Source organism: Trachemys scripta, chromosome 6, assembly GCF_013100865.1.
Source record: "Trachemys scripta elegans isolate TJP31775 chromosome 6, CAS_Tse_1.0, whole genome shotgun sequence".
Classification (NCBI taxonomy): Eukaryota; Metazoa; Chordata; order Testudines; family Emydidae; genus Trachemys; species Trachemys scripta.
This window is the reverse complement of record NC_048303.1, coordinates 128,427,221-128,451,568: the sequence shown is the minus strand read 5'-3', so window position 1 is coordinate 128,451,568 and position 24,348 is coordinate 128,427,221. Positions and strand designations below refer to the sequence as shown.

The 24,348-nt window shown below is 52.7% G+C and overlaps 1 protein-coding gene across 4 annotated transcripts in view; it reads left to right on the top strand.

The window, feature by feature from the left end:
• The window catches only part of TBC1D2 (TBC1 domain family member 2), a 42,739-nt gene extending 18,391 nt beyond the window's left edge, over positions 1–24,348 (top strand). For 3 of the 4 annotated variants that reach the window (XM_034774388.1, XM_034774389.1, XM_034774391.1), the window contains 11 exons: positions 3,989–4,125; positions 5,568–5,755; positions 7,076–7,462; positions 7,942–7,977; positions 8,252–8,362; positions 10,341–10,528; positions 11,998–12,474; positions 16,094–16,214; positions 20,358–20,543; positions 22,146–22,267; positions 23,126–24,348. In XM_034774388.1, the coding sequence (XP_034630279.1) occupies positions 3,989–4,125; positions 5,568–5,755; positions 7,076–7,462; positions 7,942–7,977; positions 8,252–8,362; positions 10,341–10,528; positions 11,998–12,474; positions 16,094–16,214; positions 20,358–20,543; positions 22,146–22,267; positions 23,126–23,327 (2,155 nt within the window). In that variant the 3' untranslated portion in view covers positions 23,328–24,348. The remainder of the gene's footprint in view (positions 1–3,988; positions 4,126–5,567; positions 5,756–7,075; positions 7,463–7,941; positions 7,978–8,251; positions 8,363–10,340; positions 10,529–11,997; positions 12,475–16,093; positions 16,215–20,357; positions 20,544–22,145; positions 22,268–23,125) is intronic. The other variant, XM_034774390.1, reaches the window with a different exon arrangement.

The window sequence follows — 24,348 nt, the reverse complement described above, 5'->3', positions numbered from 1 at the left end:
ATGGTAGTTTAGCTAGGGCTCTTATCTGTGGGTCAAGTGGGCAGCAGAAACAGACACTCTGTTAGGAGCCTGAGGATATAAGTGTGTCCTTGCATCCCCTATCTTCAAATCCAGCCTCTGCTGCACGGTTTGTTTCTCTCCCTCAGTATTTCCAAAGCACCTGTTGCTGTCATAGCCAGGTACCAGTTTTGTTAGGAGTCTAGTTTGGCTATATCCAGCGGACCCCATATATTGTACTTACTGTAACCAAAACAAATTGACACAAATAAGGGAACGGTGTGATGCAAGAGAGACAAAGAAAGAAAGAGCAGGCTTTGCCTACTATCTATACTGTACCAGTCTTTTCTGCCTCCGTCAATAGCACAACATTCACTTACAGGAAAGACTTGGGGCCAGATCCTCAGCTGCGGTGAATTGTCAGAGCTTATGGGGCGCTCTGCTTAATTCATAGATTCATAGACTCTAGGACTGGAAGGAACCTCGTGAGGTCATCAAGTCCAGTCCCCTGCCCTCATGGCAGGACCAAATACTATATAGACCATCCCTGATAAAAATTTAACTAACCTACTCTTAAATAGCTCCAGAGATGGAGATTCCACAACCTCCCTAGGCAGTTTATTCCAATATTTAACCACCCTGACAGTTAGGAACTTTTTCCTAATGTCCAACCTAAACCTCCCTTGCTGCAGTTTAAGCCCATTGCTTCTTGTTCTATCCTTAGAGGCTAAGATGAACAAGTTTTCTCCCACCTCCTTATGACACCCTTTTAGATACCTGAAAACTGCTATCATGTCCCCTCTCAGTCTTCTCTTTTCCAAACTAAACAAAACCAATTCTTTCAGCCTTCCTTCATAGGTCATGTTCTCAAGACCTTTAATTATTCTTGTTGCTCTTCTCTGGACCCTCTCCAAGAAAGATGTTGAGAAATTGAAATGCGGTGCCCGGAACTGGACACAATACTCCAGCTGAGGCCTAACCAGCGCAGAGTAGAGCGGAAGAATGATTTCTCATGTCTTGCTCACAACACACCTATTAATGCATCCCAGAATCACGTTTGCTTTTTTTGCAACAGCATCACACTGTTGACTCCTATTTAGCTTGTGGTCCACTATAACCCCTAGATCCCTTTCTGCTGTACTCCTTCCTAGACAGTCTCTTCCCATTCTGTATGTGTGAAACTGATGTTCCTTCCTAAGTGGAGCACTTTGCATTTGTCTTTATTAAACTTCATCCTGTTTACCTCAGACCATTTCTCCAGTTTGTCCAGATCATTTTGAATTTTGACCCTATCCTCCAAAGCAGTTGCAATCCCTCCCAGTTTGGTATCATCTGCAAACTTAATAAGCGTACTTTCTATGCCAATATCTAAGTCGTTGATGAAGATATTGAACAGAGCCGGTCCCAAAACAGACCCCTGCGGAACACCATTAATTATACCTTTCCAGCAGGATTGGGAACCATTAATAACTACTCTCTGAGTACGGTTATCCAGCCAGTTATGCATCCACCTTATAGTAGCCCTAAGTTGTATTTGCCTAGTTTATCGATAAGAATATCATGCGAGACCGTATCAAATGCCTTACTAAAGTCTAGGTATACCACATCCACCGCTTCTCCCTTATCCACAAGACTCGTTATCCTATCAAAGAAAGCTATCAGATTGGTTTGACATGATTTGTTCTTTACAAATCCATGCTGGCTATTCCCTATCACCTTACCACCTTCCAAGTGTTTGCAGATGATTTCCTTAATTACTTGCTCCATTATCTTCCCTGGCACAGAAGTTAAACTCACTGGTCTGTAGTTTCCTGGGTTGTTTTTATTTCCCTTTTTATAGATGGGCACTATATTTGCCCTTTTCCAGTCTTCTGGAATCTCTCCCGTCTCCCATGATTTTCCAAAGATAATAGCTAGAGGCTCAGATACCTCCTCTATTAGCTCCTTGAGTATTCTAGGATGCATTTCATCAGGCCCTGGTGACTTGCAGGCATCTAACTTTTCTAAGTGATTTTTAACTTGTTCTTTTTTTATTTTATCTGCTAAACCTACCCCCTTCCCATTAGCATTCACTATGTTAGGCATTCCTTCAGACTTCTCGGTGAAGACCGAAACAAAGAAGTCATTAAGCATCTCCGCCATTTCCAAGTTTCCTGTTACTGTTTCTCCCTCTTCACTAAGCAGTGGGCCTACCCTGTCTTTGGTCTTCCTCTTGCTTCTAATGTATTGATAAAAAGTCTTCTTGTTTCCCTTTATTCCCGTAGCTAGTTTGAGCTCATTTTGTGCCTTTGCCTTTCTAATCTTGCCCCTGCATTCCTGTGTTGTTTGCCTATATTCATCCTTTGTAATCTGTCCTAGTTTCCATTTTTTATATGACTCCTTTTTATTTTTTAGATCATGCAAGATCTCGTGGTTAAGCCAAGGTGGTCTTTTGCCACATTTTCTATCTTTCCTAACCAGCGGAATAGCTTGCTTTTGGGCCCTTAATAGTGTCCCTTTGAAAAACTGCCAACTCTCCTCAGTTGTTTTCCCCCTCAGTCTTGATTCCCATGGGACCTTACCTATCAGCTCTCTGAGCTTACCAAAATCCGCCTTCCTGAAATCCATTGTCTCTATTTTGCTGTTCTCCCTTCTACCCTTCCTTAGAATTGTGAACTCCATGATTTCATGATCACTTTCACCCAAGCTACCTTCCACTTTCAAATTCTCAACGAGTTCCTCCCTATTTGTTAAAATCAAATCTAGAACAGATCCCCCCTAGTAGCTTTTTCAACCTTCTGAAATAAAAAGTTGTCTGCAATGCAGTCCAAGAACTTATTGGATAGTCTGTGCCCCACTGTGTTATTTTCCCAAAATATATCTGGATAGTTGAAGTCCCCCATCACCACCAGATCTTGGGCTTTCAATGATTTTGTTAGTTGTTTAAAAAAAGCCTCATCCACCTCTTCCACCAGCTGGGATCTGGCCCCACTGACGCCAGTGGAGCTACGGCCGATTGACACCAGCTGGGATCTGGCCTGTTTTTTATCTATTTTTTAATGATCACTGATGACTAGGGCCATACCAAATTCAGGGCCATGAAGAATGCATCACAGACCGTGAAGTCTGATCTCCCACCATGAAATCTGTCTTGTGTGCGCTTTTACCCTATACTGTACAGATTTCACGGGGGAGACCAGCGTTTCTAAAATTGGGGTCCTGACCGAAAAGGGAGTTGCAGGGGGGGTCATCACAACGTTATTTTAGGATGGTCATGGTATTGCCACCCTTACTTCTGCGCTGCCTTCAGAGCTGGGTGTCCGGAGGGTGGCAGCTGTTGGCCAGGCGCCCAGCTCTGAAGGTAGCAGCGCAGAAGTAAGGGTGGCAATACCATACCAGGCCATCCTTCCTTCTGCCTGCAGCTGGCAGCGACTCTGCCTTCAGAGCTGGGCTCCTGGCCACCAGCCACTGCTCTCCAGCTCCTCAGAAGTAAGGGTAGCAGTCCCACAACCCTCCCTACAATAACCTTGCAACCCCCCACAACTCCTTTTTGGGTCAGGACCCTACAATTGCAACACTGTGAAATTTCACATTTAATCATGAAACTTATGATTTTTAAAATCCTGTGACCATGAAATTGACCAAAAGGACCAATGATCACTGACAGGGGATGGATCACTCAATGATTACCTGTTCTGTTTATTCCCTCTGAAGCACCTGGCATTGGCCACAGTCGGAAGACAGGATACTGAGCTAGATGGACCTTTGGTCTGACCCAGTATGGTTGTTCTTATGATGGATGTTTGTCTGGATTTTCTTATTCCAAGTGATGGTACCTCCCAATGACCCCTCTCCCAACTCCTCCCCTCTGCCTTACTTTTTCCTTCCTGCATAACAAAGTGAGGAGCAGCATCCAGGGGCGTGGCAATCCAGGGGAGCCAGTGATCAGGCTGGCCTCAGTGACCACGGCTCTCCTGGCCCTCGGGCTCCTTGGGTTTCTTTGTCTTTTCAGAAATACAATCTACAATATCTGTGGCACCAGGCAGCACCCGGGCAATGGCAGGAGCATCTCCGGTGTTGAGGGATTCCCGGCGCACCCTGGGACTCCGGTGGAAGAACAAGAGGTGGAAGGGGAGGCAGAATGTCCAGGTACTTTTTCCTCACTACCCTTTGTGGCCTGTATCCCAGCCTGGCATCGTGAAATCATTGTGCAGCAGCCCTGCCAGCTGTTGAAGGAGACGGGTTTCTCTGGGCATGGCTACACTTGCAGATGTAGAGCGCTGTGAGTTAAACTCGCCTTCAGAGAGTGCAGTAGAGGAAGCGCTGAAGTCTGTCCACACTGACAACTGCCAGCGCACTGGCCTGGCCACATTTGCAGCACTTGCAGCGGCAATTGGGAGCGGTGCATTATGGGCAGCTATCCCAGCATGCAAGTGACTGCAATGTGCTTTTCAAATGGGGGGGGGTGTGAGGTGGAGTGTGACAGGGAGTGTGTTGTGTGTATGTGGGGGGAGAGAGAGTGGGTTTTTGGAGTGCTGAGAGTGTCAGCATGCTGTCTTGTAAGTTCAGACACCCCCCCCACACCTCTCTCTCACTCACTCAAAGCAAACAGTAAATGTTTGCTTTTTCTTGGAGCTGATAAGCAGCTGGCTTCTCCGAAACGGAGCTTTGAAAGGGCATTTCCACATTCCTGCAGCCGATTTCACAACAATGACCAGAGTGGCCACTTGCCTTAAGGGGATTATGGGACGTTTCCGGAGGCTGATCAGAGCGCAGTAATGCAACACCTCGTTCACACTGGCGCTACGGCGCTCCAGCGGGCGCGCAGCAAATGTTATTCCTCTCGCCGAGGTGGAGTACCAGCAGTGCTGTAGCCGCAGAGTCAGAGCGCTCTGCGTGCCTTGCCAGTGTGGACGGGGAGTGAGCTAGTGTGCCCGGAGCTGCTTTATTGCGCTGTAACTCGCAAGTGTAGCCAAGGCCTCAGGGAGCGTCGCGATGTCCTCTGGGGACATCGAACCGTAGTGCTCTGCTCTCCAGGGCTCCAGAGCAGCTCCCGCTCATTGCTATGGAACATCGCAGGGCTGCGTCCCCAGCTGGCACTGACTGGCATAGCTCCCTTGAAACCACTTTGCAGGAGCTGGGGACCTGGCCCTGTTTTCTTTTTGATGCCTGCAGCAGTGGGGTACCTTGGCAGTGGGCATGGGCTTTGCCAGCACTTTCCCAATGGCTGCAGTTTAGAGCAGCCACTCCTGCCTCTGCTCTCTGTTCTGAGCAGCAAATCCTCCCATCAGAGCGGTCAGGCTTCGCTTGGCAGCCGGTTTTCCCTCCAAATGGCCATTACTGGTGTAAATCAGCAGAACCCTATTGACTCCAGTGGAGCCGCGCCCATTGACACCGGCTGGGATCAGCCCCATTGACTCCAGCGGAGCTACGTCCAATCGAGCTCGGCTGAGGCTGGAGCCCTGTGTATCTACGTTAGATACAGCACTTCAGCTGGCCCTGTGTGTCCATCTTTCTTCAGCTGGTCATTCAGTTTGATGCTGGTTTCCCACAAGAGAAGTGACTCCCCTCCTCTCACTTGTCTCCCTCAGTCAGGGAGCAGGCCCGAGAGGACACACGGGCTGGGCCCAGGTTACACTGGCCTAGGAAAGCGAAGTGGCTGACCAGCGGTTTCCCTGCCTTCCCTGAAGGGTTGGCACGTGAGAGAAGCTCCCCTGACAAGGTGGCTGTTCTGCAGCAGCAGGTCCTGACGCTGACAGAGGAAATCAAGTCTCAGAAGGTAAGGCTGGTCTGGGAACCGTTGCTCCAGAGCCCAGCAAAGCCATTGGGATGGCTCTATAGACCCCAAGGAGCTTTGGATCAAGCCCCTAGGTGCTAGCATGAGCACTTCTTGGGGTGCCATTTGCTAGCATGTTATGCTTGGTTCTCCAGTGATGTTCCTTTGGAGCTGTTCTCAGTTGGGGCAGGGGAGGGGTCACTCTGGGCTCACACCGGTGTGACTCGGGGCGGGGGGGGCAGTGGGCTCACACTGGTGTGACTCGGGGCAGGGGGGGTCAGTGGGCTCACCCCGGTGTGACTTGGGGCGAGGGCAGGCGGTCAGTGGGCTCACCCCGATGTGACTCGGGGAGGGGGGGGGGTCATTGGACTCACACCGGTGTGACTCAGGGTGGGGACGGGCGGGTCAGTGGGCTCACCCCGGTGTCACTCGGGGTGGGGGTCAGTGGGCTCACCCCGGTGTGACTCGGGGCGGGGGCAGCGGGGTCATTGGGCTCACCCCGGTGTGACTCGGGGCAGGGGCAGGGGGGTCAGTGGGCTCACCCCGGTGTGACTCGGGGCGGGGACAGGGGGGGTCAATGGGCTCACACCGGTGTGACTTGGGGCGGGGGCAGGGCAGTCAGTGGGCTCACACCAGTGTGACTCGGGGCGGGGCGATCAGTGGACTCACACTGGTGTGACTTGGGGCAGGGGCGGGGCAGGGGGCGGTCAGTGGGCTCACACTGGTGTGACTCAGGGCGGGGGGGGGTTGGCTCCGTCCTTCGTTTACTTCCTGGAGGCGATGGCCTTCTCCCAGACCGTGCAAGCTTCCTCTGTGGCCATGTGCCATGAGTCAGAGCCTGCTCCGGGGAGGGGAGGTGACGGTGAAAGTGTTACCAGGACAAGGGGATTTCTGGCAGCCCCGGAGCCAGCACGCGCCGCCCCTGCCCGGGGCTCTGCATCCAGTCAGCCCTCAGGAATCTGCCTGTGGAGAGCCCGGGGCCAGGTGGGATGCACAGCATCCCCTTGCAAACAGCACAGCACCTCTAGAGTGGTACAGGCCCTGGAGCATGGAGACCCGTCCATGCTGGGTGCTCCCAGGGCAGGCTGGCAGCACAGCTCCGCTGTTATAGACACATAGGAATTGCAAATCGTTCTCCGACACTGGCTAGTGCCCACATCTCAGCAAAAGGCAGCTATGGGGTGTCCTGCCCAAGGGACGTCTCTCCCTTAGATAGTGTCCCCGTCCCTTAACCAGAACCCCAGGCCTGCTGCGACCTCATTCAGAGCCGGTGCTGTATTGCCTGTGGTCGTGTGCTGTGACGATCGCTCCATGTCCCCGCAGGAGCTGGTTAAGCTTCTCCACAAGGCTCTGGAGGCTGCGCAGCAGGAGAAGAGAGCATCCAGCATGTACCTGACTGCTGCAGAAGACAGAGACCGGCTGGAGCTGGTGCGGCACAAAGTGAGGCAAATTGTGGAGCTCAGCAGTCGGGTGGAAGCCCTGGAGACCGACAAGCAGGAGCTGGAGCAGAGCGTGGCTCTGAGGGACAGGCGTGTGGAGGAGCTGCAGGAGCACGTGCAACTCCTGATGGACAAGAACCAGGCCAAGCAGCAAGTCATCCTGAAGCTCACGGAGCAGATTGCCCAGGATCTCTCTGAGCCGGTGCAAGAGGCTGATGCTGTTGCCGCGGATACCTTGTACAAGCAGCAGGAGGAGATTGAGCATTTGAAGGTCTGTGAGGCAGGCACAGCCAAATCAGCAGCTGGGGGGCTCTGTAGTATATGGTACAGCAGGCGCCTGGGACTGGTTTGTGCCGCTCCTTTGCTGTCCAAACTGCAGGCAGTTTGCAAGTGCTGGGCTGATATCAGTCCTGGGCTTTGAAGGGTTTGTCTGGATCAAGAGATGGGGAAGTGGTAGCCTGACTCCGCCGAGTCATCCTCCATTCAACCCTTAGCTCCTCCTCTGTTGCTGCTTTCACTCAGTCTGTCCAGATGTGTCCTCTGTGTAAACAACATTTCCCCTCAGACAGCCTGGCCCACCGTGCAGCTCCCAGCCTCCTCTGTGCAGTTATAATGGACGCTTGTGTCTCTCAACAGAGAAGCACTGCGGCCAACAGTGGGGTTTTGTCTGCAGTGAGGTGAGGTTTGTTGGTGCCTGGAATGCCTTTAAAAATGAACCAAACCCAGATCTCTCTGCCTGTCTCCTTGCAGCATCTCCCAAGCATTACGCACTATTACAGGGCAGAGGTAAGATGGTTTGGGTGCCCTACCTGTACATTCCAGACCTGAACGTGTCTGAATTTCTTTTAAGTTTAGCCTTACGTCTAAATTTCCTGGGTCTCTGATGTTATTTGGGAGAATTATGCCCTCCCTGTAATGTATTTTACCTTAAATTATGGAGCCATCCTCTCATTCTTTAGTTTTTCTGTGGGGATTTAAAACAGAGAGGAGAATAGCAAAAGCTTGCCTGCTGTCTGCAAGCTGCCAGCCTGGTGTGAGCACCTGCTCTGCTTTCTGGCAGGATGACCTAGATGCCTACAGAACTCAGAACCAGTTCCTCAACTCAGAGATCCACCAGGTCACGAAGCTCTGGAGAAGTGTTGCCGAGAAGGAGAAAGTCCTGCTGATGAAGGTGAGATGAGCTGCGGAGAGAGGTGGCAGCTGTTCATTTAGTTATTGTGAAGTGAGCACCAATGCAGGAGTTTCCCTTCCTACCCAGCCCCAGTCCCAGATGCACAGTAAGCCAACAAGGGTCTTGTTCCCAGTAGACTCCCATCCACTCCTTCACTCTGCATTTTGGTGGCCCCGACATGGGATCTCTGATCATCTTCCCTCAAGAGTTTCCCAAATAACATACAGGCAAACCCTAATTTTTGTTTGGGTCTCAAGGGACGATGAAGCATTAGTAGAGTTGGGGTCTTGCAAAATCAAATTTCTGCTTCTCTACAAATTTCAACTCCAGGCCAGACACAAACTTTAGAGTCACGTGAGGCTCTGGGGTTTACATAGGAACAGGCTCACCCCAGGCGCCATCCAGTTCAGTAACCTGTCGCCGACAAGGGCCAGTGCCAGCAGGATGCAGCGCTGAAGCTAAGATGCCCACAAGGAAAGTTCCCTTCAGCCCCCAGGAGTTAGAGGTCGGCTGACACTCAGCGCTTGGAGTTTGTCCCTTCTGAAGCACTTGTTTGCGTTTTAATCTCTGCTATCATAACTCTGGATACTCAGCCACAGAAACATTCAGTCCTTTTTTGAATCCTGCTCAGCTCTTGGTCTCAACACCTCATGTGGCAGTGAGTTCCGCAGGTTAATGGTGTGCTGTATGAAAAAGTGTTTCAGAATTTTGTCAGAATTTGGCACCATTTGATTTCACCAAGTTTCTCCATGTTATTGTATTGTGTGATGGCATGGGCACTGCCCTTGATCCTATCTTTGCTGTTCCATTCATGATTGTACTCTTGTCATGCTCCTTCCTATTCATCTCCTCTCTACAGAAAACAGTCCCAGTTAATCTATCTTCAGAGCCCTTAGTTCTCCTCCTCCCCCGCTATGGTCCCCTCTAGTTCTGCAGTGACTGTCAAAGTGGGGTGCAGTCCTGCTCACACGAATCAGACAGCGGCGAGGCAGTGCTGTGAATAATGGCACTGTATTAGTTCCATGTTGTTCTCCATCCCATCCCTATGCACCCTAACACCTTGTTTGCTTTCCTAACTGCTGCAGCCGATGCGCAGATGTCTTCAGTGAGCTCCTAGCGTGGCATGCCCTTGGGTGAGTCCCTCAGCCTCTCACCTGTATATCCAGGAGAACGACGCTTCCTTTCTCCCACCCCTTCTCTGGCCTGGCTCTGAGCTCTCTGGGGCAGGCCTGTCTCTCATTACTTGTCTGGGCAGTGGCCAGCACACCGGAGTCTCAAACTCAGCTGAGCCTTCTGCTAGTCACTAGCGCTGTCCCTGCCAGTAGAGGAGTAGCACGGCCTGGCTGGGAAGCTGCAGAGGAGCAGTTGGAATAGATGAGACAGGGGTAAGGCTTTAGATGCCTCTTCAAAATGGTCAAGGTATGAACCCAGGTGTCCTGGCCAAATTTCACTCTGGGCAATTCTGACACCCCCCTAATAAAATTCCCTATGCAGTTTCCTCCACATGCACACACACTCCTGTGGACTCCCGCTTTACCCTCTAACACCCCCCAGCTCACCAGCCCCCGCTTGCCCTTGCTGCACAGCAGTGACCTACTGCCGGCACCCAGGCACCTCTCCTTGCTCCTGCGGGGCTCTGGCTCTTCCCTGCTGCAGCGGCCTTGCTGTGGCCTTCCCTGCTGCAGCGGCCTTGCTGTGGCCTTCCCTGCTGCAGTGGCCTTCCTTCCACCCTCCACTGCGCTCCGTGGCATGTGGTTGACTCCGTAACTGCTTGCCCATGAACACGGGAGATGCAGGCAGCTGCTGGGGCAGACCCCTGGCACTGGGTGCCTTTGGGTGGGGGGTTTCCAGGGGCAAGGGCAGGCGATGTGGGCTTTGCTCCCCAGCCATGCTCATGGCTGACACACATGTCAGGGGCCGTCAGTCTCGTGCATCTGCAGCAAGCCACTCTGATGGCACCCCCAACGCTCTCTTCCAGTGTGCCCGCCTGCAAGCCCGCAGCTGCCAGGTGGAGAGCAAATACCTGATGATGCTGCGGAGGCTGCAGGAGGCCTCCCCTGACCTGGCCAGAGGTGAGGCTGAGCTGGTGAAGAGCCTGATCCAGGAGGCGCTACAGTGGGATGCGAAGGAGGAAGCAGCGGAGGCTCTTCAGCTGAACCCTGTCAGGTAAGGGGCACGTGGGCGAGAAGGGCACATCACTGCTTTGTGGCAGGGATGCAGCAAGTGCAGAAGGACTCTCTGTCACGGGATGGGCCCTCGGTTCAGAACAGTCCTGGGGCGGCGCCTTCTGCCAGGTTCCCGGCTGTCCCCTGCTGAGGCGGACAGGCTTGCTGTCCTGCACAGTGTGCATAGCTCAACTCCAGGATCTCTGGCAGCAACTGGCTGGATGGATCTGCATGTCTCCCACAGCCCAGGTCAAGGCTGCTGACAGTCACCCGTGGGATACAGATTCTGGAATAGGAAGATGCATCCCTAAAACAAAGCACTCCCAGGCCCCTGTTCTGTGCATTTAGCCAGATGAGGTGCCATCAGCAATAACGTTTTCAGCACACACCTCACTGCTGAGTTTGCTATTCCTTCCCCTCCCTGAGCTGGGGCGCTCTGCTTAGCCAGGCAGTGCAATTAGCCTGGGGTGAGCACAGGACTCATCGCCGCTGTGGAGGGGAGGTGACTGAGCAGCTGTCACATGCAGGCAGTTTGGGGTTTCTGTGCACACATCTCCCATAAGTGGATACTGGGGATGAGCAGAGGCCAGGAGGAAGTGTGAGGCTGGTCTTCTTCTCTGCAGGGTCACCAGGGTGTGAGCAGCTGCACTGCAAACCCACACTCGAGTTACTGGGACCTCACTGGACTTCTGGGTCTTGGTGCTGCAATGAGCCGAGCGGCTCTGAGAGTCTTTCAGTGAACTGTGGCAGAATTTGTCTGTCCTGAGAACGTGGGGGAATTGTGGGAAGGCATTGGAAAGCCATCAGCACTTGAATGGGTTAGTCTGCAACCTCCCTGCAAAGTGGGCAGGTTACCAGCCTGAGTGAAAGCGACTCCTGCGCTCTGCTGGGCCAGCTAACCCGGGTGTCAAGCACCACCGCAGCGGGGTGAGGGTTATGGGTGTGGATGGGAGGGGTTAGGGCAACACCTGCGGTGGGTGGGTGGGAAACTGCAGTGAAGACAAACCCTGGAGTCAGGAGAGGGGTTGTTATGTGATGGGGAAATCTGTACCATACCTCTGGCAAATGTCTGTCTGGTTGTTCAGCTTGTCAGCGGCTGGGTTAGGACCCAGCAGGGCCCCACTCCTGGCTGAGGTGCCACGGGACCAGGCTGGCTAAGGTTTGAACACAGTTACAAAGGGGGCACTGGAAGGACACGTGGAAGTGTTGGTGCTCAGGGGATAGGAGGCCCAGCAGTGTGGTGGCTCCTTCCATCTCTAGCAGCTGGGGTTCCAGGAGGAGGGGCCAAAGCTGGCTCTCGCACAGGCGCTGCCCAGGGAGACAGCCACTGTGCCTAGGGCAGCAGGAGTGGGGACTGGGCACCGTAGCTGCCTCTGACTCAGTTTGCCCTGCGTACCAGTACCCCACTGGGCAAACTGTCCAGCATCTAGCACGTGGGTTTCAGCCCCTGCTCTGCTCTGCCCTCTCCAGAGAGTATGACGACTACGGGTTTATGACCATTCCCAAAAACGAGGCTGAGGACTGGAAGCTTCTGGCTAAAATCCAAGCCCTAGAGATCAAATCCAACAACCTGCTGAGCCACACGGCGGTAGAGAAGCCTCTTGGTGAGAGATGGGCCGGCATGGCTGAGTTGAGCCCCTCTGCAGAGCTGAAAGGCTTGATCCGCTGCGGCATCCCCGTGGAGCACCGCCAAAGGGTCTGGAAATGGATAGTGACCCAGCACCTGTCCCATCACCACGCCGCCAACCACTACGAGAGCCTGCTGCGGCAGTGTGAGCGCACGGAGCACCCTGCCTCCCGGCAGATCGAGCTGGACCTGCCCCGCACCCTGACCAACAACAGGCATTTCACATCTCCCACCTCCCAGCTCATCCCCAAGCTCCGAAGGGTGCTGCTGGCCTTCTCCTGGCAGAATCCCGCCATTGGCTACTGCCAGGGGCTAAACAGGTGAGACGCTGAGGTGCCACTGCCGGAGCAGCAGGGAAGGCTGCTCACTGCTGGGCTGTCTCTGTACAAGGGGATAAGAGCCGCCCCAAGTCCTGGGAGCTCCTGGAGGATCAGTCCGTTGCAGAATAGGGTGCTCAGATACCCCAGCGAGGGGGCCAGAGGAGTACTGCAAGGAGAGGAACCTGCAGGGAAGGGAAGCAGGTGGACATTTCCAGTTAGAGTGATGGTGTTGGTTCTTCAGGGATTCCCCCGTCTGGGGGAGCTGGGATGGCTGCTTTTGTATTAATTTAGATGGAACGTGTGGGTTAAAGGTGTTCACATCACCCAGTCACTTTCCAACATTAAACAGTGTTAAACAAGGCCCAGGGCTTGGCATACAGAGACCTCGGCTTGCATCAGTGCCATGGCAAACACACCATTAAAGAGCCTTTTAACCTTTTACTGGAGATACAGAAAAGAAGGAAAAACAGCTAAAGCCTTTGAAATGTAAAGTATTAACTAAGGCTTCCATTTGTACAACATCCCTTCTTCCCCTTGCCGTTAGCTGGAGAGCGTTTTAGAAGGAAAATCTCCCTTGTTTGAGAGGCCTTAGATCGGGGTGGGCAAACTTTCTGGCCCGAGGGCCACATCTGGGTATGGAAACTGTATGGCAGGCCATGCATGCTCATGAAATTGGGAGTTGGGGTGTGGGGGAGGTGAGGGCTCTGGCTGGGGGTGCAGGCTCTGGGATGGGGCTGGGGTGAGGGTTTGGGGTGGAGGAGGGTGCTCTGGGCTGGGACCAAGGGGATCAGAGGGCAGGAGGGGGATCAAGGCTCGGGCAGGGGGTTGGGGTGTGGGAGGGGTGCAGGCTCCAGGCGGCGCTTACCTCAAGCAGCTCCAGAAGCAGCGGCATGTCCCCCCTCCGGCTCCTACGCAGAGGCACAGCCAGGCAGCTCTGCACGCTGCCCCGTCTGCAGGCACCACCCCTGCAGCTCCCGTTGGCCATGGTTCTCGGCCAATGGGAGCTGTGGGGGCAGCGTGTGGGGTGGGGGCAGCGTGTGGAGCCCCTTGGCTGTCCCTACACGTAGGAGCTAGAGGGGGGACATGCCGCTGCTTCCAGGAGCCACGGTACGCACCGAGCAGGGTAAGCCCACGGACCCTGCTCCCCGGCGGGAGCTCAAGGGCTGGATTAAAATGTCTGAAGGGCCGGATGCGGCCTCTGAGCTGTAGTTTGCCCATCCCGCCTTAGATGGTACCAAAGGTGGTGGTAACTGTCGTCCCAGGTGGGGGTTGACATTCAGTTGGAGCCAGCAGGGGTGGCGATGTCATCTGGGTCCCTCTCTGGCCCGTTCTGGTCACACAACACCTCTCAGGATCAGGGTGATGAAGGCCAGAGGTGCCAGGAAATGGTGGGATTGGCAGCCATGATGGTGAAGCTCGCTCCAGTAGCCTCTGCCTGTTCTATCCATCTGTTCTTTTTGTTTGTTCTTTCGTTCTTTCCCCACAGAATCTCTCTTTAAGGGCCCCAAGAGGGAGTGGTGGGTGGAATAGCCCATCCCCTCATTATTATGTCCACCAAAAAGGCCTAATATCCAACATACCAGTTTTGGCTCATGAACTTCCAGCTCCACATCTCTTTTTAACGAGCGTAATTTCATCGCAGTCCTTGAGTCATAGCGACTTGGCCTTTTTTTCTCAGAGTAATTCAGTTATTCTCCCTTCAGTTGTCTCCCTTCCGTGCCTGTTCCCATCAACGTTTGTTGTTATAGGTTACTGGAACAACTTGTAACTTTTACATGCTTTTTACAGCTGCGCTCCCAAGTTGGGTGGATTTGTAGGCCCATTTGTCACAACACTGCTCGTAGCAGAGTTGGCAAGGAGGCAAATGCCCTGTGGCCCGCATACACTGGCGATCAATGTCCTGCTTAAAAATGAAGGCTTGTGTTTTGTGAGTTTGACACCTCTTCCTCCATCAGCCCCATACTTTCCCTGTCCCCTGTTTAGAGCTAAGAGAGGCAGACCAGTTCCTGTGCTCAGCATTCATCATGCCCTTTGTTCATGGGCTGCAAACCCACACCTACTAACCTCCAGCCAGGAACAAACTTCCAAAGCCAGGTGATCAATCCCGTGACAACAGAAATGCTGTCACTCCTCCTTTGAAGGAAAGGTACACAGCCATCTCCCGAACAGGTACTTTCCTCTGAGCTCATCAGTGACTGTTGAGCATCTAAAGAACAATGGGATCAGATTCAGGGAATAGAAGAGAGGCAGAATAAAGTGACTTTTTCAAAAGACTTCTTGTAGTCTCACTCAGTATTCTTAGCCCTCATGCGGCGATTTAGGACGCCTGGAGCATTGCTGTGATGTATATTAACAATGACATGAAATGTACATCAGTCATTTGTATCACGTTGGCCAAATCCTGGGAGCTGCTCAGCACCCGCAGTCACTGCAGAAGCACTTGGGCGTGTGAGTGCAGCAGCCTCTGGAATTGGCTTGCTGGCAGTAACAAGCACTTAGCTTTTCCGGGAGCTGCCCAAGCAGTACGATGTGAAGCGGGCTGCTGCTGTCAGCCTCTGCTTCCTAAGCAGTAGGAAAAGGCAAGGTCTGAATTGGTGTGTAATAATTGAGGTTTGGCACGCATGGCACACAGCTGTCCTGGTGACACTCCTCTTAGTGGAGAAGACTTGACATAGATATTGGGAAGCCTTCTTTATTCTTCAGAGCCTGCTCTCTGCACGGTGTCACCCAGCAGCTATGTGGTCCCCTCTCCCTGCCCAGCTCTCTGCAGGGCATTGCCTGGCAGCCACATGGGCCCCCTACCCCCCAGTGCCTTCTGCTCTGTGCGGAGTCACCTGGCTGCCACGTGGGCCCTCTTTCTCCCCAGCTGTTTGTGTGAGGTTGCCCAAAGGCTACCTAGGACCCTCCCTCCCATCCGGCTCCGGGAGCAGGCTGGGATGTTGTATGTATTATCTGGCACCTAGGACATGCATGGGGCTCTGCAGACTACCTCGGGAAGGCAAGTTCCCTGCCCCGGAGAGCTCATCCTGTCCAGCACAAGGCACCCGCTGCTCCTCTGAGGCTGATCGCAGTCGAGGGGGCTCAGGCTATGTCGATGAATGGATGACCGGCGAGGGGGGGGGAGGGAAGGAATCTGTGTCACATGGATCTATCAGGGTAGAGCCCCTCCCATCTCAGAGTGCCAGAAGGCTGGCTCCCAGGTGGTGTAAATCAGCACACCTCCACTGGCTTCAATAGAGCCCCCCACCCCCCCAAGTACCCAAACTGGGGCGCTGGCCCCAGGAGTCTAGCTTCATTGCTTAGCCTAATCTGCCTAATCTCTAGTGCTCTGGCAGTGCTGCCGGACGTGGCAATGAGCTCCAGCCAGCCTTGTTACTCCAGGAGATACAGGGAGATCTTTGAGGCCCTGGAAAAGCACACTCGCTGGCTGGCCTGTCACTGCTCAGCAGCCTGTGCTCCCTGCACCAGCGCCACACAAAGATTTCATGTCAAACCTGAAGCTAGAAGACCAATGCCAACCAGAATCTCTGATTCCCCACCAGGGCTATTGGAGGTCAGTGTCTGCTCAGTAGGTAATAGAGAGTGTCTGCTTTGTTTCACGGTGTCCTGTCCATTGCAGGTTGGCAGCCATTGCCCTCCTGGTCCTAGAAGAGGAGGAAAGCGCATTCTGGTGCCTGGTTCACATTGTGGAAAATCTGATGCCGGCGGATTACTATAGCAACACATTAATAGCATCACAGGTGAGCATGAGAATCCGGCTACGTCACAGTGGTGAAAGACAGCAGGGTACTTGCACAGAGATGTTAAAGGGACATGGTCGACTCCTGCAGCCCAGCCCCTGGACTCTGTGCAGCCCTCCTGCATAAGCCAATTTTAGGATTACTTTGCAGGGCCCATGAGAATCAGGCCCATGCTGTCCAGCAAGTCCTTGGAAGTCTGGCAGGTTGGAGAGGAGACACTTTTATTAAAAGCACAAGCAGGGCAGGTTCTAGACACCAGCAAAGCAAGCAGTTGCTTGGGGCGGCAGATTTGCAGAGGCGCAGGAATCCAGCATGGGAGCTAAGAACCAACAGGGGCCTCTGGGAGCTGTAGTTCCTTGGTTAGCTCCCTGCCTATAGAGCCAGCCCTGGAGCAGGGAAAGAACTACATTTCCCAGCATTCCCTTGGCCACTAGCAACAGGAAGGGGCGTGGGAAAGGCGTATGGAACTGAAATCTGCACCTTGCTGTGAATGGTAGGAACAGAGCCAGCTCTAGGTTTTTTGCCGCCCCGCCCACACCCCCGCTGCCCCAGCCCTGGCCCCCCCCCCCCCCCCCTGCCCCCCCTGCTGACCCACTCTGGCCCCCATCCACACTTCCTGCCACCCCAGCCCTGGGCTCTCCCCTGCCCACACCCCCTGCAGCCCCAGCTCTGGCACCCACCTGCACTCCCCTGCTGCCCCAGTCCTGGGCTCTTCCCTCCTCCCCACCCCGCACTCCCTGCCACCCCAGCTCTGGCCCCCACCCGCACCCCCTGCCGCCCCAGCCTGGGCTCTTCCCCCGCCACTCGCACCTCCTACCGCCCCAGCCCTGGGCTCTCCCCCAAAGAAGGAATTGGGGGGACTAAATGGACGGTGCACCTCTCTATCTGAAGCCTAGCAAGGGAGGTACGTGGATCCCACTAGAATTTAAAATTAAAAGTAAGGGAGGGGAGGCTCTGGACCTGGGCAGCTTTAGATACAGTACCAGGCACTTAGGAGGATTTCCACTTCTGAGCCATGGAAGCAGAAATTGACTTTTCCTCTCCAGATATAGCTAATATTCAGAAAGGGAATCCAGCACCTGCCTTCCAGATTTGAACACTCTCAAAATTCAGGAATGCTCAAGCTCAGTTTGGGCAGCTGTTACTTCATTTCTCCCAAATCAAATATATTGATCCACTGTAACTTGCTGTAGAAAAAGTAGAATAAATTGAGCAAGAAATGCTTCCCAGTGGTTATTAGGACTGGAATTGCTATTTTCAACAGCCATTGCTTTTTTCAACAGCCATTGCTTTTTTTTTTTTTTTTTTTAAAGTTTTAGTTTTATTTGTTTAAAAGAAAGACCGTGATAGTGCATTCCCCCTGGAACAAAGAATGGAACAAAAGAATAATAAAGGCACCTCAACTTTTCCTCATTTATGTAGGACTGTCTTATAATGTGCATCCAGATATCCTCCAGTCACACAAGCTGAAAATTGTTCCACTTTACTGCAGTTCTGTAACCATATGGGAACCAATCCTGTCTGTGTTCTGTGCACATCCAAAATACCTGCTGAATGACCCGCCCTGGGAGTGAGTTACCAGTGACCCAGGGCTGGGGCAGCAGGAAGGTGCAGTTGGGAGGGGGAGAGCCCAGGGCTGGGGTGGGGGGGCAGCAAAAAACCTAGAGCTGGCCCTGTGCACAAGCACTCAGCATTGTCTGAAGCCATAGGGTTTTCTCACATCAGAGGTAATCTCATTAACTCTTTCCACTACTTCGAAGTGTCCATTCTAAACGTCTTGCATTTTATTCTTTCTCACAGGATCCAGCACAGGCACCATATCTCCTATTTCAAATGCTCTTTCCTCGGCATGTCTATCATGCCAGGCTTTTCAAACTCCCTTGCTTTCCTTTAGATTGTGCTGAAACAACTCCATCATACCTTGCAATTTTTCGTTAAAATGAGACACATAGTCCATCACTGGCTACGCTGTTTCCTCAACATTACCTTCCCAAGAACCATGAATCAGATCTAGGGGTCCATTAACCTGCCTTCCATAGAGCAGTTCAAAGGGAGCAAACCTAGTAGATTCTTGGGGTACACTCCTGTACAGATCCAACAGATATGGCAGCCGAACATCCCCATTGTTCTGTCACCTGTCCATATACATTTTCATCATAGATTTCAAGGTCCCATTGAACCTTTCCACCAGATCATGGTCTGACAATATTGCTCTGGGGAAACCCACTCTGCTAAAAATAGCAAATGACCTGTTGCCACTATCTCTGCCTCAATATTAGACAATTCTGCAGCCTCGGGGTACCTGGTAGCAAAATCTACCAACACAAAAATATACTTCTTCCCATTCCTGGAAGGTTTAGGGAGTGGTCCTACAATATCCACAGAGATTCTGGCAAATGCCTTCCCAATAATGAGTTAAATACTGGAGAGGTGCCTCACTAGGTCCCTTTAACGCTTTGCATTTCTGGCACAAATCACAGCGCCTGGAATAATCTCTCACTGTTTCAAAAAGATAAGGCCAGTAGAAATTTTGCTTCAGCCTGTCACATGTTTTGCCTACACCCAGATGTCCTGCAAACAGACCATCATGGGGCCTCGGTTACACAGTGTAAGCTGGAGTAACTTCACAGAAATCACCATCGTTCAATGCTTCTGCTAGGGTGGGGCAGCCCCACAGAGCACCTTGCCCAGGACTGGGCCTCAGTGGCACAGCCAAGCCTGAAACGCTCAAATCACACATGAAGGGCCTGACCTTGCTGTGACACTGGTAGGTTTGGGAGAGTTAGGCCCATCATACATGTCTCCCCTGCTCCACAAAGAGAGACCACCAAGACTCCTCTGAGTTGGAGCCCAGTTGCAACTCAGTAAGAGTGTGTAGACTCTTAAAATCTCCCTCATGGACACAGAGTTCCTCTGTCCGTCTGGTGCATCAGAATCTAGGGCAGGTCTGCCAGATTTTCTGATCCTTCAGCGTGCTTGCAGCAGAAGTCACGGCAGTCGCAGCTGCTGGTGCCATTCCATTGCATTTGTTTTGGTGGTCAGCCAGCAGGAGGAGGAAGAGCTGTTGTGTGTGTCACAGTCAGGGCAGGGGTATATGTTACAGAATGTGCTCTCTTGGCCTAGTGGCACCGACTTTCTAATCTGCTGGAGGGGGCTCAACCCCCCAGCTCTGTCCCAGGCCCCACCCCCGCCCCACCTCTAACACAGCACTGACTTTCCAGGCACATGCTGCTGCAGAACCAGTCTTCGTACTGCAGCACTCTTCTTCCAGTTAATTAAGGAGAACATAAAAAGGGCCACACTGGGTCAGACCAAAGGTCCATCTAGCCCAGTATCCTGTCTTCTGACAGTGGCCAATGCCAGGTGCCCCAGAGGGAATGAACAGAACAGGGAATCATCAAGTGATCCGTCCCCTGTTGCCCATTGCCAGCTTCTGGCAAGCAGGGGCTAGGGACACCATCCCTGCCCATGCTGGCTAATAACCATTGATGGACCTGTCCTCCATGAATCCATCTAGTTCTTTTTTTGAACCCTGTTATAGTCTTGGCCTTCACAACATCCTCTGGCAAAGAGTTCCACAGGTAGACTCTGTGTTGTGTTTTGTTTGTTTTAAACCTGCTGCCTATTAATTTCATTTGGTGACCCCTAGTTCTTGTGTTATGAGAAAGAGTAAATAACACTTCCTTATTTACTTTCTCCACACCAGTCATGATTTTATAGACCTCGATCATATCCCCCCTTAGTTGTCTCTTTTCCAAGCTGAAAAGTCCCAGTGTCATCATACGGAACCTTTCCATATCCCTAATAATTTTTGTTGCCCTTTTCTGAACCTTTTCCAATTCCAATATATATTTTTTGAGATGGGGCAACCACATCTGCACACAGTATTGAAGATGTGGGCGTACCATGGATTTATATAGAGGCAATATGATATTTTCTGTCTTCTCATCTATCCCTTTCTTAATGATTCCCAACATTCTGTTCGCTTTTTTGACTGCCGCTGCACATTGAGTGGATGTTTTCAGAGAAGTATCCACAATGACTCCAAGATCTCTTTCTTGGGTGGTAACAGCTAATTTAGATCCCATCATTTCATGTGCACCTGCCTCTGTGTCTCATGGATTCCCGCTTTGTCAAACACAGGTGGATCAAAGAGTCTTTAAAGACTTCTTGTCAGAAAAGCTCCCCAGGCTTACAGCTCACTTTGAGCAGCACAGGATTGACGTTTCACTGATCACCTTCAACTGGTTCCTGGTGGCCTTTGTAGACAGCCTGGTCAGCGACATCCTCCTCCGGGTCTGGGATGCCTTCCTGTACGAAGGAACAAAGGTAGGGACCCATCCCTAGCCCTAGCTATGCCGGGCTCTCAGAGCTGCCGTTCTTGGACGCTCGGACCCAAGTGGGACACACCCCACCTTGAGCTGGGCAGCAGACCGGTGTCATAATCATTTTGGTCCCACAACTCCCTGGATGAGCTGCCCAGCCTCTCTGCGTGTCTCTGGCAACGATAGTGGGCCTGTGGCTGGAATGGAAGGATTGAGCCCAGCCCAGGGAGACAAACCCACACTAACTCTCACGGAGCAAGCGTGCTACCCAGAGCGGGCGCGGGGCTAGCCACACAAGCACGTATCTAGGCTCTCGAACGGGCAAACGCTTGCGGCGGCTAGTTCTCCCGCTGTTCACGTTGCCACAGCTATGTCCTATTCCTAGCATGCTAGCTCAGTGAGCACTCCTGCAAACGCCTCTCTGAGCTGGGAATCCCACCCCAGCTATGCCCTGAGGAGCAGCGCTGTTGGCTCCCCCTCCCTCACTGTGCTCCACAAAAACAGTTAGAAAACAGACAAGCCCCATCAAAATCTACTGATCCACCCTTAGCACAACCACCCACCCCTCGGCACACGCATGCCCACATACACACCTCGACCTGACAGACAGACACCCCCATCCTGTTTCTCTCACACAAACAGCCCCCACATGCATAGACAGGGCAGCATTCGCCCCATTACCAGGCACACACACACACCACACAGCCATTTCTCACCCCAACCTCCCTGGCTTGGGGACACATACCCCAGCTCATCAGGTCACTCCCCTGCCTCTCGTTCTATTACCCTGGCATCACCTTGTTGGTGCTGGGGCAGCTGGGCCCAGACCTCCGCCAGCTGGGCCTCACGCCCTCTCCTGGCCTTCCCAGCTTCTCCCACTACAGTCCTACATCATTGCCCTGAGGAGGGCCTGGGGACCTGCTCCATCTCCTCTCCTGTTTCTAGAGGGGGCGCTAGAGCTGCAGGGGTCTTGGGACCTTCTCGGGTTGGGGAAAGGAGCTGGGAGGGGATCTTCTCTTCTCCTTCCTCGGCCTGGAGAGCCTGGAGGGCAGCAGACCAGGCATGTTCTGGCCCTGGCTTCAGCCAGCCAGAGTTGAGGAGGGTACAGTCTCGGCCCTCAGTAGGGTGATCTCAGAGAAGTTGGAGCTGGGCAAACGCAATGGATGCCAGTGCAACTGCTGCTGGACCATGAAGTGGCCAGGAGAGGGCATGAGGATGCGGGCAGCCAGCAGTGCCTGTTCCCTTGGTGCCAGGTACCACTGCTTGGGGAGTGGGCCAGTCCTGAATTCTGTTCTCTGTTCCCCACCACCTCAGAGAAGGAGAGCCTCCTGTGCATTTAACTCCCAGTTTAGCCTCTGCTCTTGTAGCGCATTCACTCTCCAAGGGGAGCACAGAGAATGAACAGTGCAAATTGACAAAGAGTGAGAGGAGACGTGCGTTGGCTTCTGGAGGCCCCCTCCTCTGGTGTGCAGCACAGACACCTGCTGTCCCACCTCATCCCATAGTGCACCAGTGCCAGAGTGCGCCACACCCTGAGCTTTCAGTCCCTCCATGGGTAGATGCTGGGGGCCCTGTGCCCACTAAAACACATTTTAACTTGTCCTAGGTGATTTTCCGCTATGCTCTTGCCATCTTTAAGTATAACGAAGAGGAGATTCTGCAGATCCATGACAGCCTGGAGGTTTACCAGTACCTTCGCTTTTTCACCCACATGATTGGAGATGGCAGGTGAGAGAAGAGCTGCTCTCAGCTTCCTCTTTGGCCAGTCACTTGTGCGCAGACCTGTAAACTTGATGAAATAATGACAAGGCCTAGGACTGTCGCCCTTGTGCTTGCAGGTTGGGGAAGGAACAAGAGTTGGCCATGTGCCTTTGTTCAGTGATGTTCACTGATCTCTAGTTCAGCCTAGAAATTGGTGCCTGTACAATTGAGTTTGTGCCCAAAACAGAAAGAGCAGTTAGGTTGACACATCCAGGATTCACAGCCACGAAGGCCATTGACCAGACAACGGGGCTGGGGCTGGGGTTTGCTTTTGTTCTGCTGGAGAAGAAGGATCCTGCTCTTCTCAAAGTCGAGTGTGCACCATGAGCATGGGATGAGAGACAGGATTTGGCCAGTGAATCTCTTCCCTGGCAAACAGCCCTTCAGACTAATCCCACCGCGAGGGAGTCCTGGGACATACCACTGAGCCTGCTAAGGGGACAAGGACCCAGCCTCTCACAGGAGCAGGATCCATCCTAGCAATAGGGGAGGAGCATATGTCTGCCTGGAGAAAGGTCCCCCTGGGTGTTCATGCCCTGCCAAGCTCAGAGGCTTCTTTTCTGGGCTGGGGCAGAGGAAGGTTGGCTGCTGAAGTTGAAACACTTTACACTGGGGTAAGGGGGGACTGACACTATCAGCTGATTAGTCCTTGGGTGGGAGCCTCAGAGCCTGTGGGTGCCAGCTGTAGTCCAGCCCTGGCTACAAGTTGGTCACTTGGTTACAATGCAAGGGCAGTGCTGCCCAGCAGGAGGGAACAGCACTCTCACACTAGGATCAGGTGGTCAGCTGATTAGCTCACCCGTGCACCCTGTCTTCTCCCGGTAGGAAGCTGATGAGCATCGCCTTCAATGACATGAATCCCTTCCCAATGAAAGTGCTGCGGAACCGGCGAGCAACTCACCGGGAGGAGCTGGAGGCGGAGCTGAGCGAGCTGGAGCGGATCAAAGCGCAGTACGTGAAAGAGCAAGCAGAGCAGGTGGCCTGGCACCTGGACGGAGCCGTTAGCGAAGAGGAGGAGGAGATGTAGCCAGAGAAGTGGCTGCTGTCCTGCACCTGCATCCCTGGAGCTCTGCAACAGCATCACGCTCCTTTCTAAGAGAGATGGAAAGTCCTGAGGCGAGCAGGGCCAACGCAGAGGATAGGCACAGTGTTTCTGAGGAGCTCAGCTGGGAGGACGGTGTCCTGCCCAGACCTCCTGGCTCACTGTCCACCCAGCACACAGCTGCGGGCTCAGAGCCAACACAGGTTCTGTCTTGGAAAGGTCCTGTCTGTCTCTCTGAACCATCCTGTCCATTCCTCCCCACCATCTTGCTGCAGCTGCACTAGATGGGGTGCCCAACCTATGGCCCGCAGGCTGTACTCTGCCCACCAGAGCATTTCGTAAGGCCTACAGCCTGCTTCAACACAGTATACTAACAGCCAATTCATTAGCGTTTTGTCGTCATGGTTATATCATTTTAGTTTAGTTATGAGTTCTGTATGGGGGTTTTTTTGTTTTCTATAATTCTGATACATGTTTTATGCACTGATTTCTCTATTTGTTTTTAAATAGGTTGGTATGTACAGTATTGTCTATCTAAACACCTACGAAACAATCTGTTTGGCCCACTCCAGGTTGTGCTTAGGTTCATGTGGCCCTCCTGTGTACTAAGGTTGGGAAACAGAGTGTCACAGGATGCTGCTTGTTTGATCACGGGTGACTTTAATTGTGTGCACCATATTGGAGGCTGATGAGGCACATGTGATCCAGAAAGCCTTCCGATGTCTTTGCGTGTGCTCTGCTGGCAATGTCAATGGGGTGTGTGTATAATCATAGCAAGTATTAAGACAAAAGCACTCGCTTGAGAGTTAGTGTCTGAAGCCCCTGAATAGTGAAGGAGAGAGACCTGATGGAACTCTTGAAGCTACCATGGCCTCTTTCTGCAGCTACAGTAACTCCTCACTTAACGTCGTCCCGGTTAACATTGTTATGTTGCTGATCAGTTAGGAAACACGCTCGTTTAAAGTTGCACAATGTTCCCTTATAACGTTGTTTGGCAGCCGCCTGC